At 38.8% G+C, this 15017-nt stretch overlaps 1 protein-coding gene across 2 annotated transcripts in view; it reads left to right on the top strand.

Moving 5' to 3' along the window:
- The window catches only part of lrp4 (low density lipoprotein receptor-related protein 4), a 79176-nt gene that overhangs the window by 39059 nt on the left and 25100 nt on the right, over positions 1–15017 (top strand). For both annotated transcript variants that reach the window (XM_025055394.1, XM_025055393.1), the window contains exons 3-10: positions 5870–5986; positions 9425–9538; positions 9629–9745; positions 10080–10208; positions 12898–13017; positions 13097–13222; positions 13475–13600; positions 14336–14470. In XM_025055394.1, the coding sequence (XP_024911162.1) occupies positions 5870–5986; positions 9425–9538; positions 9629–9745; positions 10080–10208; positions 12898–13017; positions 13097–13222; positions 13475–13600; positions 14336–14470 (984 nt within the window). The remainder of the gene's footprint in view (positions 1–5869; positions 5987–9424; positions 9539–9628; positions 9746–10079; positions 10209–12897; positions 13018–13096; positions 13223–13474; positions 13601–14335; positions 14471–15017) is intronic.

Below are 15017 nucleotides of genomic sequence, written 5' to 3'. Positions count from 1 at the left end.
AATAAAACTGTAGGCCTAGAAATAGATAGTTTGCAAAGTCAAAGAATGTTACCGAAACCTGATTAGGTCAACATAAATTATAAAAAAGAAAAAGAAGATGAATCAATCAACTTCAACCTTCTTTCACAGTAGCACATTAGTTCAATTTTATTTTATTATTATTTTGGCTGCATATGGATTGTCTTTTCCAAACTTACCATGCATTTGTGTGCAGCATTGTGTCATCTGTCAACACTTCTTCTATATATACACATCTATATATATAGATAGATAGATAGATACAGATATGTGTATATATATATATATATATATATACACATATATATCTATATCTATATATATATATATATATATAAACTTAAACGACCCACATCATAAAGGAAAGTGAGAGGGACAGATAGAATGAGATGGGAGTGTAAAGGGAGATGAAGATCCTTTTGTCATGAAAAGATCTCCATTGTTCATGTTTGTGAATTGGAAAGGGTGAATGGATTGTTGCATATTTTTTTATACTCCCTCGTATCTACCTTATCTGCTTTTCAGCTCTTCTGTTCTCATGTCTTTTGAAGGCAGTTATAGTGTACAGTATATAATGTTATGACCTGCTGATATACAGTGGAGAGTTTATTACAGTGACCACAGTTGATAAGATATGAAAACCTTCAAAAGACTTCCGCGTCATTTCTTTTCTTTTACACTACTTATTGTTGTAGATAGATATAACCAACTCTACCTCTATATATATATAAACTTAAACACACACAAACACACACAAACACACACACTTAAGAGACACACCGATAAAACCGTTGGAGTCCTACTGAGTTGAAAGTGACTGCCGATGTGAAAGAGTAACTGCTTTTGGCCAAGTTGATGAGACGGGAGTCCAGGAGAGATAGGTGTGTGTGTGAGTGTGTGAGCGTGTGTGTGTGTGAGAGAGGGATGAATCAAAGGGAAAAAAACCTCTCACTTATGTGTGATTGAAAACACTGCATGAGGTATGGCTTCCTGTGCTGTGAGCTGACACCAGTCTGTGAGGTTTGGGAAATGTCTTTCCACTCTCTTCTCAAATACACACATTCACAGATCTCCATACACACACTTCTTCCTGCCCAGACTTTTGCAAACATTCCATTCAACTATGCCTATTTGGATCATTGGCAGGAAGTATACACCTATTGCATACTTTTTATTGATGTTCAAACCTGAGACACATGAGGAATTCTCACCAGGACACAGATATGTCATCGCAAACAAACCAACAAAAGATCTTCAACAAAATCTTCTGTCTTTTTAATCCAAAGACCCCCTAACATACTCATCCATTCAGAGAGCAGCTCTAACTGTGGGAGCTCAGCTGAACCAAAAATGAAAGCAGAGAAGATTAGGACCCCATTGGGTTTCACCCCGTCAGCGTCTCTCATCTATTTCTCTATTTCTGCAGAGGGATGGAGGAAGTGTAACAAGCTGAGACCCCCTCCCATCTATTAGAGAGATTCTGAGATACCCACTCATCTTTTATTTATTTTTTAACATTCTGGACTTCCACAGTTTTTCTGCTCAATCCTAACCTCATCCATTAGTTTTTAGAACCATATTTTGACTTCCTGTTCAGGTAAACACAAAAAACACTCACTTTGTTTGACAGGATGTAAATGAAAAAGAGAATAAGGAGATGTTCCACGTTTGCAAGAGTCAGTTACAGGGGGTTGAAGGGTTGATGAGTTAGAAGCTAAGACTTGGATGCTAAACCTTAGCTTTCATTGAATTGATACAACATTAGCCTGTGTGCCAGGCTTAAATGAATTGATACAACATTAGCCTGTGTGCTAATGAATGGTTGTGCCTGCTGTGATGGAACTGTCTCTTTAAGCCTGACTGAGAGCTCAAGGATCTTTACTTTTCATTTCACTTATCTGAACAAAGCAGGCATCTCTTTATTTGAGGAGCTGGGAACCTTAGAAGGCAATCAAAGAACTTTCAATGAAACCATACAGTTGTTTCTTTATCCTACATGACAGATCAACTTTTGGAGACCAAAATGTAAGAAGATGTTTGTTGAAAGGATTAGAGCAAATGTAAGTGCAATCGTTATAAAAGTGTCATCTAGAAATGAGGAGACTTCAGATTTACTTTTTCTTTCCTGCTGCTGTGTAGAGGAGAATGTCGAGTGTGTTTGCTTTTGTGATGCATTTCATCATTTTATGTTGCTGCAATTTCTAATTACGCACTGCAATAAGTCAGTTTTTTTGGAATCCCTGACAGCCAGACAAAATAAAGGACATGCTGACAATAACTGCAGGCTCTAGAGTATTACATTTTTGTCTTCTTTGGAATGGGAATGATAATAAAAAATGCATATAACAAGTTAGCTACAATTTGGCAGTTTGCTAGTTGCAGGCCAATGTGTGTTAGGAGTCAGACATTTTTTATAAATGCAAAACTTAGAAGGAGGAAAAACAAAACTAAATACATAACTTTTATCTGGTTTGGTAAAAAGGTCAACAATGTTATGTTGTTTTGGTGTAGAAGAACTAAGCAACATTAGAATTAAAAGGTAACATTTCCACATCCAAACAAGACCATGACAACATCCACAGCTGCATTGCTTTCTCAGGCCCTTTACGAAAACAAACCTTGAATAGTTTTGCATTGCTGATTTGCACAAACTTAAACTTGAAATGTACTTGATTGATGTGGAAGTTTGATCTATGATGCAGCAGATGATGTACGACCTGATTCTAGGGAAAAAATGACAACTACTTTGACAACTTTGTGTAAATGTTGTCCAAAAAAGATCCACAGACAGACTCGTGTTAGAGTGAAAACCACATCAAAGAGAGTGTTATATTTCACAGGCCACGGATAAGATTTCTAGGAATATGATTTGATATCCACTGTGAAATATCAAACTGGTCTATGATTTCCTAAGTTTCTCTTAATTCACAAAAACACAACTTATTTTACTTTAAGATTGAAACATAAGTGAGAACAAAAATGAAAGAAACTTACACAGTGTGTCTCAGTTAAGTGTATGTCTTAACTGTCCTAACTGATGGTTACCACTTTGAGTTCTGTTGGGTTCCGTCACACCCACTTGACCATAAACACCCAGTAGTTTTACATAAATAAGTTTGATTAGTGATCCTCGGATGAGTTGGTCTTTTATGGGCTGAAAAGAAACCTTTTTTTTTTTTATTTGAACTCATGATGAATCATGCTATCATGTGATTGGAGCTGAAACTCTTTGAATGAGTATGTAAAAGCCTGGATCCAAACTTTGAGTTGAAAACTAATGCGGTACATCAAAGCAAGCAATGAAGTCTTGTCGAATTCTTTCTTTTTATTTCCCAGACCCACTGTGATCTGCAGCACACACAAAAAGTGTTTTTTTTTAGTTTTTCACCTCTTTTCATGCCTGATCAAATCTCTATTGACCTTCCTTAAAACATACTAGTATTACTTACTTAACTAAAGGTACATGCTGTATTTATATACTATAAAAGTCTCTCTGTTGGGGACTCTTTGCTGCCAGGCAGAAACTTGTTGTCGGTCGTTTATCTCCATCTCTACTCTCTCTCTCTCCCTACATTTGAATCATTAAAAGCAGCATTTATGACTGATAGGAGACATCTGTATCACGTCATTTAATAAAGTGCACTTCTATCTCGTTATCACTCTGGATCAAAGCAAAACCTCAAGCCACCTGCAGATATAAGAAGAGAGACTGTGTGAGTTTTGAGGAATGCAGTGGCAGTGAGAAAGCAACGCTGAGCTGAATCTGTGATAAGAAGGATCAAAGCTCCCCGAGACCTCATCAACCTTCCCAGCATGCTCCCTGCTGATCCACCCGATACGCCTCTCTCCCAATGTCTTGAGTTTTTGTGTTTGTCTCTGAGTGTGTGTAGGTAATTGTGGTGTTTTTATTTACGTACATTTACATGCACAACATCCTCTTTTTTTTTCTTGATGTGTCTTTGTGTCCTTGTTAACCACGTTCTTTCTGCTTCTTTAGACAAGCTGTATTATTTATTAAAATGTCAAAGGGCTGCTTGTTTAACCTTCTGTTGTTCGCTGCCATAAATCATCAGACCCTGACTCGCAGATGAATCCAGGGTTTATCAGATGATCCCTGTGTCTTGGATCTTCTGCTGATGTACTTTTGTATTCTTTTTTCTCTTTACTTTACTTTTTTATTTTTTTTTTTGCAAAAGTTTATCTTCTGATAAATCTTGTTAAATGGGCAAAAACTTCTACAGATTGTATTTAAACGTGTTCAACTTGATACTAACCCATTGTCAATGAGTATTTTTTAGAATAAAAAATACATAATTCTGATTCAAATCTAGAGTTCTCGTAACGATGATAAACATGAAAATAGGCTTCAGTACATAGAGATTGTGCCAAACCACCAGTGTGTGTTGATGAACTCATACAGAGTTCATCAGAAGGTGAAGAGACTAAAGGCTTTAAATATGCAGTGATTGGTCAAGACTCCTCTACTTTTGTCACTGCCTCTGTTTCCCACACACACTCACACACACGTAAACAAACTCCCTCCCTCTGCCTTTGTCTTTCTCTATGAATAATGTTATATTCATGCAGGAGTATGTGGGTCATTGGGGCTTTACTTTCCCTAGAGAATAGAGCCACACCCCAGCGTGTGCACAGTGGACCGCACACACACGCTTTAATTCACTCACCGTGCTTTTACTTGTCGGCCCGTCTGCCTCTGCTGCTTAACTCACCACATGACATCATTCAATTTTCATAGTTCTGCCTTTTGCTACGTCAATATTTCATATTGACATGCATGTAAGTAAGAGTCCAGTGTGATGTCTTACTGCTTCTCCCTCCTTCTGTCCCCCTTCATCTCTGTCTGGACTGTAATTAAATTAGCTCTGTCTGCTGATGACAAGTGCCCAGTTATTTGTGTAGATAGCAGCACTCGTAGAGGATATGAAGTTAAGGAGGAATGTGCTCGGCTCACTGCTGCTCTCCCAGACTTGGTGGAGATGGAGTTTTTTTTTTTTTTTTTTAACTCAGATGTTGCTATGAGTTCCTTTCTCACTGGGTTCAGCACACACTCCTATAGTCTCTTCATGCCACTTCTAACTGCTTTTGTCAAGCTGTAGACCCCAACACTGTCTTATATGTCAATGAGTAAATGACAAGAAGTTACAACAGGATGAAAATATGGTCTTTTTTTTGGATCGTCGAGAACCCTGATTCCAGGCTCCTGCTAAACAGTGGGGATCAATGAAATAATTATTATATTTGAATACAACATATATTTAACATAAAAAAAAATTAATTTGTTTTATTGTTGTCCTATAAAAAAGCAGTCTTTAAAAAAATAATTTTGAGTATTTACTAGGCTCAATACAACGTTTTTATGTCCAATACCGATACTGCAACCCTGGGTGGAGTATTTGCTTATACCAATATCAATACACTGATACATTATTTTGTCTTGCAGCATGCCCTGGGCTGCTCTTGCTGAGGTGATACCGGGGCTTAGGTATTGGATCGGATGGGCTGTTGTTTTTTTTCGATTTTTTTTTTTTATCCTGAAATTTCGTCCGAGATCACTGTTTTTTATTCTTTGATTCATTCCTTTATTCCTGTGTTATTGATTTATTTATGTATTTATTAGACCAGTTGGCAGTGACAATTGACAAAAATCAACTGAGATGAACATCTGAACACCTTCACTTTAGCCGTTCACAATCAATGCTATGAGTTTGGTTTGTTAGGATTTTATTTTAAACTCTTAAAAGCTTTAAAGAAAATGATGCATGTTCTGATAAGTCTGTGCATTATCCATTGGTTTCTGTTGACACACATTCCTGTTTGTGTTTTTTCTCAGTGCTCCCCACATGTTCTCCACTGGATTTCCACTGTGACAACGGTAAATGCATCCGCCGTTCCTGGGTGTGTGATGGAGACAACGACTGTGAGGATGACTCAGACGAACAGGACTGTCGTAAGTAAAATTGGCCGTCACTTACATCGGCACTGACGAGCATCAATGGTTCTTGTCATGCAGATCTGATTGGCTGTGCCCTGTCAGCTGATAATAAAGGTCCAACCTACTAAAAGTCCTTAACTAGAGGTGCACAAAAATAGTCTTGCTATGGTTAGACTGGCAGATTGGACAATTTCAGGTCAGCATTTGTCCAGTCCACACACATGTTCACTGACCTTTACCCTCACGTTCTCCTATTCAAATATTTGAGGTGTGAACTGTGTGTGTTTATTTTAGAAATATCTCTCGGAGCAGATAGTGAAATGTGACCTAAAGTGGAGGACTTTATATAATAAGGAACTGTTTATATATACTATATATAAAGGTGAAATTTGGTAGGAAGAACATATTAAATTTGCAGTGATTTTTTTTGCCTATAAATTGGGCTCCTTGTTTCTGTTGGTTCAGGTCTGTGCTCTGCAAAACTCTGTGGCCAGACTTACTGTATGTTGAGGTAACGTTGTGGTTAAGAATTCCTGTTGTAAGGTTAGGGTGTGTGTGTGTGCGTATACTACGGGTGGAGTTTATGGTCAGACTGTGAGGACTTGTCCACTTTTAGAATTTACCATAATGACTCAGGAATTTCCATGAATGCTGTCGGGATATCCCGGCGTAGACCATGTGCATGACAAATTGATGCAGTTCTCTGATGCCAAACTATGATTGCTTCTTATAACCCTGGAAGAAACATTCAAGTGATCTTAGAAGTTACTCCACATGAATGAGAGTTTTATTGGAATATTTTTTGTGGTCTTACCCACTAGGTTCCATTTGTCTTTAATATGACATGATGTCACTGCTGTAAATTATAGACACAAAAATGGATAAGACAGTCCAGTTGAACCAACCTTGTATGGTTGTATGGCACTACATTACTCCTGATGGGTGATTCATATGTCCAACGACATTTAATTTTCTAAATTGATAATGAATTGACACATTTCACATCATTCACTGTTTAAAGTCAAACAACTAGTAGTTTGAGATTTAAGAATTCACTGTTTAGTGATCATGAATACGTCTTCCAAATTTCATTGCCATTTTTAATTCATTATGCACTGTATAAATCAGTGGTTTGATTTCTCCCATCACTCATCCACATGTTAAAGTCTTTTGGAATAATAGTGAGTGCTTTCTACATATTTCCATAGACTATATACTATATGCTCTTTTATCAGAGTGTCTGGTTAGTTTTTTAAGCACCTTAATACAATTTTGACGATGTCTTTTTTCCATCAGGCCACCTCTTGTCTTTTATTTCACCAGATTGGCTCTTTCCTTTATCATCCCTCAGTCATTTATAGAATTTTTTTTTTATACGTGTTTGTTGACCCATTTACTGTATCAGCAGCCTCACATTAAATCATTCCTGATGGGGGAGCCAGCTATGAATTTTTCATCTTCATGCCCTGTAAATTTCTCTGTCTCCCTCGTTCCCCAAACTGCTTATTATTTCATGCTTCCTCCTCGTAAATTTTTTCACCCTTCATGTCTCTCACCTTCCAACGTGTTCTGTTTCTCCCCAACCGGCAGTATTTCCACTTTATTATTTAGAGATGGGAAGATGATGCCCACCCCCTGCGCTCGCAGACGTTATTGTCAGTGTTTTGGGAAAGCAGGTTTATTTAAATGTTTGTTTATAGATTTTTATTACTTTTGGAATATTTTTTCTGGACATCAAAGCACCACACACCAAAACACACACACACACATATATGGTCATGACTCTCAATGCCCTTTGCCCTTGGAGATTTGACCCCTCTGTGAATGATGACCATCTTAAGGAGTTGTTGACCCCTGACCTCCCTCTGTTTACCTTACTGGTGGGAGGTTGAAAGAATTGAAGTAGCAAAGAATTGGAGAAAATCAATTATTTTCTTTCAAGGTGAATAATAGATCAAACGTGGACCTCTGTCAATGGTGCAGGTGAAACGAAATTCTCATTTGGGGCTTCTATAGCGGTCGTAGAACTGGAAAACCTTTGGAGGGGGAGGGGTTTTATGTCTGAGGAGAGCTGGCTGTGAGTAAGGTCAGCCCTTCACCTTTGAAACTCTCTCTCTTTTCCACCCTGCCTTTCCAATGGTCACCTGCAGAAAAGAAACCTCCATCCATTCACTGTGGATGGCATAGTGCTGTATGAGGCAGTGAGGGGAACTGGAACCCCTCCCAGCAGTCACTGGTGCAGGGAGGGTACAATCTGGACATTTATGGAACACATACAGACAAATGCCAATACATAGTCATATATATGTCCAATAAGGAATGCTGTTATTTACATTATCCTGTTCTTCTTCTTGCTGGACTGGAGAAAATCCACAAGAACATCCACACTCAGTGAATAGCATCCATTAAGGCTTCAGCTTAAACCAAAAGTGTACTAAAAAAAACAAAACAGTTGTCTTAAATATAGAAATGCATTTTGATAGATTTTATACACAGACAGACAGGCACAGACACACACAAAAACCGGGGTTTGTAAATTCAGACAAAGAGGTGTAGGTAAAATAATAAAAGAGTAAACATCATCCTTTGTTTTCCCCTGTCTGTCTATTCCGTGTCCATCCTTCTGCTTCTGTCTCCTCTTATCTCTCCATGTTTGTCTCAGCTGTCTGCCACTCGCGCACGATGGTGATAAATTATAGATTACCTCCCGCCAGGGGCCATCCATCACTGGCTCTCCTTGAAGAAAGATGTTTACTTGGCCCCAGGCTAGCAGGACCAGACCATTGATTGTGGTCACAACAGTAGAAGGCAGTGTTTAGACATGGCTTTGTCTGGTATTAATGCAGGTGTGATTTGAGAATAAATGTTTCAGAGCCGTGAGTGTTTAATGAAAGGGCCCGTAAGTGATTGTCATGACTGTCACAGTCATGTTGGTGAGAGTTCAGCAGCGGTAGCTTGTTCTCAGCTCTACCTCACTGTCCCAGCTGTTGCACTGAATAACAAATATGACTTCTGTCTGAAGGTGAAGTCTTTGGTGCCGTGGCATTTTGGGACACGTAACAGTTAGAAACTGAATTAGAACAGGATGATGTAATCTTGGGATTTCAAAAATGATCAAGTCAGGGGCTTTATTTAAAAGTAAATTAAATTAAATTTAAATGTTGTTATGGGAGAAATACACAGGATTGTTAAAGGGGAATGGAACATTTTATCAGAAAATGTATTTTTATTAAAAAAACATGTAACATGAGCTTACATGTTTTTTTGTGTCATGTTAATACATCTAATTGTCTCTTGTCCTCTTTACTCTACATTGTTGTGTCAAAGGACAGAAAAATAAATCTTTTGCAACCCAACCATTAGGCTTCAGTGGTCTCGTGTGGTCAGAGCTACACATCTTTAGGTTTAGAACTGTCACCTACAACCATTGAAACCATTCTGTTTTTTCTGCAGCTCCCAGAGAGTGTGAGGAAGATGAGTTTCACTGCCAGAATGGATACTGCATCCGCAGCCTGTGGCACTGTGATGGTGACAACGATTGTGGGGACAACAGTGATGAACAGTGTGGTATGGAACCAGCACCCAGAGACACATTAGAACTCCAAAACAGCCTTGCAGTGATATAATAAATATTCTTCTTCGTTTGTTGTGCTGCAGACATGCGTAAGTGTTCGGACAAGGAGTTCCGCTGCACTGACGGCAGCTGCATCGCCGAACACTGGTACTGTGATGGAGATACAGACTGTAAGGACGGATCAGACGAGGAAAACTGCCGTGAGTTTTTTTCCCCTCCGTGTGTTTTGAACACACGGATACACCTGTATCTCTGGCAGCAAAATGTGAACATGAGAAGAGGAGCCATTAATTATCACAGGGATTTTCCTACTATCCATATATTTAACCTGGATAATAAGTTCTAATGAACAACCAAACAAAAAACTGTTTCGGCTGCTACAACATGACCCAACGATAGTATTAAAAATACACGCTTCTCTGACATTTACCCCTCAACTGTTACCAGTCTTGATGCTTCAGAGTTGCTCAAACAGCCAAACGCTCCACCATCTTGTCCGCCATCTGTTTAAAGTGTCCATGTCTGTCTGTGCAGCCTCAGATGTGATGACAGCTACCTGCAGCGTGGAGGAGTTCCAGTGTGCGTATGGACGATGTATTCTGGATATCTACCACTGTGACGGAGATGACGACTGTGGAGACTGGTCAGATGAGTCCGACTGTTGTAAGTCTTCCATTGATCACTTACAGTCATTGCAATGATATAATTAAATTAATTGGTTTCAATGGAGGGAAAACACAACCCCTCAGATTAATTTTGAATTATTCAATGGGTTATTTTTACACACTGACCTATTATGCCTTTAAAGATCAGTCAACAATCACTGACTTACAAATAAGAAAGGACAAGGGGCTGAAAATAAAGATGTTTTTATTCTGTTTTTAAAGTCCATCAAAACAACATTGACAGTGTCCCATACTGGAGAGCTGTACTTTTGCATCTCTTTCTTCATTTAGATTCCATGCCCTGAAGCCTGATTGCAGGTTATATGAAGGAACAGCTGCTGTTTACAGTCTGTGTAGAGTCAGGAATAGAACACATGTCACATGTTTTCACACAGAGCTAATAGGTTACAGTCCTGAATAAAACAGAATCTCAAGTTACACTCCACTCACTGCGGAGATGCTAACTGGTATGGACGTATGTTCAGTTTGTCCATTCGTAGAAGTACAGAAGTGTAAAACTGAGCAAAGTTAAGTCTCTTGAAATCAGGATTTAAGCAATGCCAGCAAGTTAAAAAAAAAAAAAAGATCCCACAAGTACATGCAACCTGAGCTCTAAAAGACAGCACGACCACAGAGAGAAGCACTGATGCGTGGTGGTTTCTCTTTGATACCTTTGTCTGTAATGTGATAAGCACCATTTCATGGGCTGGTAAGATCATTTGATCATGTGCCATGTCATGCCAGTTGACAGGGATCCTCTGTTTCCCCTTCATCTGTCCAATATAATTTATTTCTTCCATTTGGAATTTTACCTCAGTTAGTCATTATGTATTTCCCTGTTCTATTTCTGCCTCCCTCCTTGTGACACTGATTGGACACATTGTTCTGATTGGGCTCTTGTTAAATTAAGATCACGTTTTGAACACTGTCTTGTGCCGTCATTGACTTTCTCTGTCCCACATACTTCACCCATGTTAATGCTCTCTCTTTAACACACATGCACGCACACACGCACACATGCAAAGGCATTCTTCAGAAGCGTAAAACAGCCCATCCTCAGACAGCATTCCTTGGCATGAACTCTTCAGACATATGAAGGGTGCTTTGTTAAACTGTCCATGTCTTTCGCTCTCTCTCACTCTCTCTCTCTCTCTCTCTCAGTCTCTCTCTCTCTCTCTCTCTTTCTCTCTCATTCTCTAATGAACAGATATGGGTGCGTACATAAAATGTATATTTGTTATGATGTGCCTGTTTATGCATCTTTGTCTGTGTGCATTTGGTAAGCATTATTATGTTAGTTGGTCTTTCTCTCTCTGCCTCTCACTCTCTCTCTAAACCTGCTTTTTTGATCGTCCCTCTCCTTTCCTCACCCTCACAGCTACAAAGTCGTAAACAGTCTTTTTCTCTTTTCTCCTCCAGCTTCTCTTACTTGTCATCCAGCATCTGACGCTTGCTGTAGCCGACTAAAATTGACAGGATAAAAAAAATAAAACTACTCGAGTTGAGGTTTGAAGATGCTTATGTTTGATTCCGCTTTAATCTCCTGGTCCACAGCCACGGTCGTCTGCTGCCAGTTTTAACGTTAGTTCAGAGATGAGGTGGGATATTTAAAATCGTCCGTATTTAGAAATTATCCTAAGGCAGTCAAAATAAACTCAACTGATCTCTGGGTATTTATACCGACTCTAATCACAGATGAACTTGAACTCAATGCATCTGAAGGACTTAGAATTGTTTGAACACGATCCGTCCTCAGGTTACATCAGAAGCTGCCTCTTCTCATACAGTGGTTTTTGATAGACTTCTTACACAACACACATTTTACTAACCTCACAGTCAGCTGTCATCCCTGTATGGATGGACTGCTGCTGTGTTCTTATCAGCTACTCAGACTGAGACGTCTCCAGGCTTTATCTCATTCCTAAATTTATAATTTGACTCTTATCACCTTCAACACTTTCATGACTCACATGAAAATGCTCCTAAAACATTCTTACATGGTTTTACCTCAGCTATTATTGTTACTTTGTTATTGTTACTGTGCTGACAGAACACAGTCACACGTCTTTCCTTGTACTGCAGGGCAGCTTTAACTCTGCCTCTGAAACTCCACATGATAAACATTGTCCGTTCCTTTCTTTGAATGCTCTTTAACATGAATTCTCACTACCTGAACCTCTGGAGGCTCCAGGAACTAACGCTGCTACTGTATTTGGCTCATCTGTCATTTCGACCATCTTTTCACCTCCAATGAATAATCAGTGTCATGTTCACAACCTTGCACATGAATTATGTTTTTTTCCCCTATATTCATCATGAGAGACTGTATACACCTGATTTATGGCCATCAATGTCTGTCACTTGTTCAGAGCAGCTTAGCCATACAGCTGCAGACATCATCAAACCTGCAAATTGTGACCCGTTTCTTATTGCTTCTTATTTCATTTTGACTGTTCCCATCAGCACTCTTTAAATTTCCATATCTTTCACATCACACGTTTAACTGCTATTTCTGCATTCTAGGCAAAACAATACCAAATATAATGTGATACTGTAGCACACAATATAACAATTATCCTTAGATGAAATGAAAAGTCTGACATCATTTTTTTTTTATTTCAGTTTTAACTCTAAGTCTAATGCACTAGTTTTATTATTTATTTTTTTACTTTTTTCTGTGTGTGCAGCCTCACATCAGCCCTGCAGATCAGTTGAATTTATGTGCAACAGTGGGATGTGTATCAACGCTGGCTGGAGGTGTGACGGCGAGTACGACTGTGACGACCAGTCAGATGAGAAGAACTGCAGTAAGTATCTGCTTTTCTTCCTTTTTATCCAGAAACACTAATTATGTGTCAAAACAACAACAATTTGTGTCTCCTTCAGCCACATCCATGTGCACGGCCGACCAATTCCGCTGTGGAACAGGACGCTGCATCAGACTGTCATGGAGATGTGATGGTGAGGACGACTGTTCTGATCGCACCGATGAGGAGGGCTGTGAGAAAACAGGTGAGAGACGGCACAATTTTGTACAAATATATATGAAAAATATTTTTTTTGTTTAATTGGATAATACCATAAACCATATAAAACGATTTTGAGACTGGTGGATTGTAATGTTGGCACTGTAAGAAGAAGAACCAAGAGACGAAGAGACGAAAAGTTCCATTAAGTTTTATATCATTTAAATGACATTATGGTAAATAAATATAGAAGCTGGCAGATGAGCTTCGATTCATTATCCTCAACACTCTCCCACAGAAAATCCTCCGTGTGCTCCTGATCAATTCCAGTGTGGGAATGGGCGCTGTATTGGTCAGAGGAAAGTGTGTAACGAAGTGAATGACTGTGGAGATGGGACTGATGAACACCCGCACCACGACTGCCGTGAGTGGATATATCTATGAGTACCTCTGTGCGTATAATAATAGTAATAGTAGTAGTAGTAGGGGTAAGGCTAGTGGTAGTAGTAGTGTTAGTGGTAGTAGTGGTTAGTCGTTGTCACTATCATGTGAAATAAAGTTCCAGAGTCACCTCCATGATTACTAAGCATTATAGGAAGTTTTACTCTATTTCACACAAACAACACAAGAGAGAGACTGAGTTTTTGTTCAGCAGTGTTGAAGATATTGTGTCTGTCGGGGATAAAAGTCTGTCTTTTCATCACGATGTTATCACAAAAGAAAGCTCCCCCAAGTCGATAGTATTGATTTTGTGGATAAAATTAAATTTCCACTGTAAGTTGATTACACCCAGAGCCCCAGAGTATCACAGACAACAACAAACAACAGAAACTGCAGTGAACTCACCGTACATCTTCTACAATTTAAAATATAACGTCTTTATTTCACTGCTGATGTAGCCATAGCTGTCCATATGGTAATCTTGTTTAAAGTTTAAAAATATATGCTCTATATACATATTGTTTTTGTGTACATGGAAAGTGTTCTGTTTCCTTTAAAGGGAACAGGTCCTGTTTTATGTATTAGTCAGTGTTAGAAGTGGAGCCTGTCTGGATCTGGACCAGATTTACTGTAGATCAAAGATCATCTCCACATAAGTGAGATACTCTTTCCACAGTCTGGTTGTATTTATACTGAATCAGTGATGTTTGTCATGTAGGCCCGCGCTCCACTGAGGGCAACTGTAACCAGAATAATGGAGGCTGCTCCCAGAAGTGTCAGATGGTGCGAGGACTGGTCCAGTGCACCTGTCACACTGGATACCGACTGATGGACGATGGCAAGGCGTGCCAAGGTACAGCTCTGTGTATGGTTGTGTGGCTCTGTGTGTGGCTTTGTGTGTCTGTGTGTGTGTGTAAGCGAGAGAGAAGGAGAAAGAGACGTTATCTGTGTTTACACATTACAATCTATGAGGTTTTACACATAGAACGTGTGAGAGTGATAATATTCATGAACTCTCCAGTGTTTGCCAGTCGCTAAGCAACCTATGCTAAAAATATAATTGCACATTAAACTTTCTTCTTTTTACTCTTCTAGTATCAGAAAGAAAATAAAACCTCTAGGAAAAACAACTGGAGGGAGGCACAATCACACAGAGTAAAAATTAAAAAAAAATCTTTCTAATTTAACCTCTAAACATTAAAATTAATTGAAGAATTGAAGAAGTGGAGCCTCAACACAGAGCAAGTATTTAAAGTGTTTATAATATTTTAATGCGGACATTAATATGTTAGGTGGAAATGGACAATATTTAAACAGATTGATAAAAAAACAAAACATATGCTGTTGGTGAATTTAGTTGCATTTTCAGATTGTGTGTTGTCATTATAATGCTTAGTATA

This window comes from Cynoglossus semilaevis, chromosome 5 (genome assembly GCF_000523025.1).
Source record: "Cynoglossus semilaevis isolate Cse_v1.0 chromosome 5, Cse_v1.0, whole genome shotgun sequence".
Taxonomy (NCBI): domain Eukaryota; kingdom Metazoa; phylum Chordata; class Actinopteri; order Pleuronectiformes; family Cynoglossidae; genus Cynoglossus; species Cynoglossus semilaevis.
The sequence above is the reverse complement of the archived record's forward strand: the minus strand, read 5'-3'. Positions and strand labels throughout refer to the sequence as shown.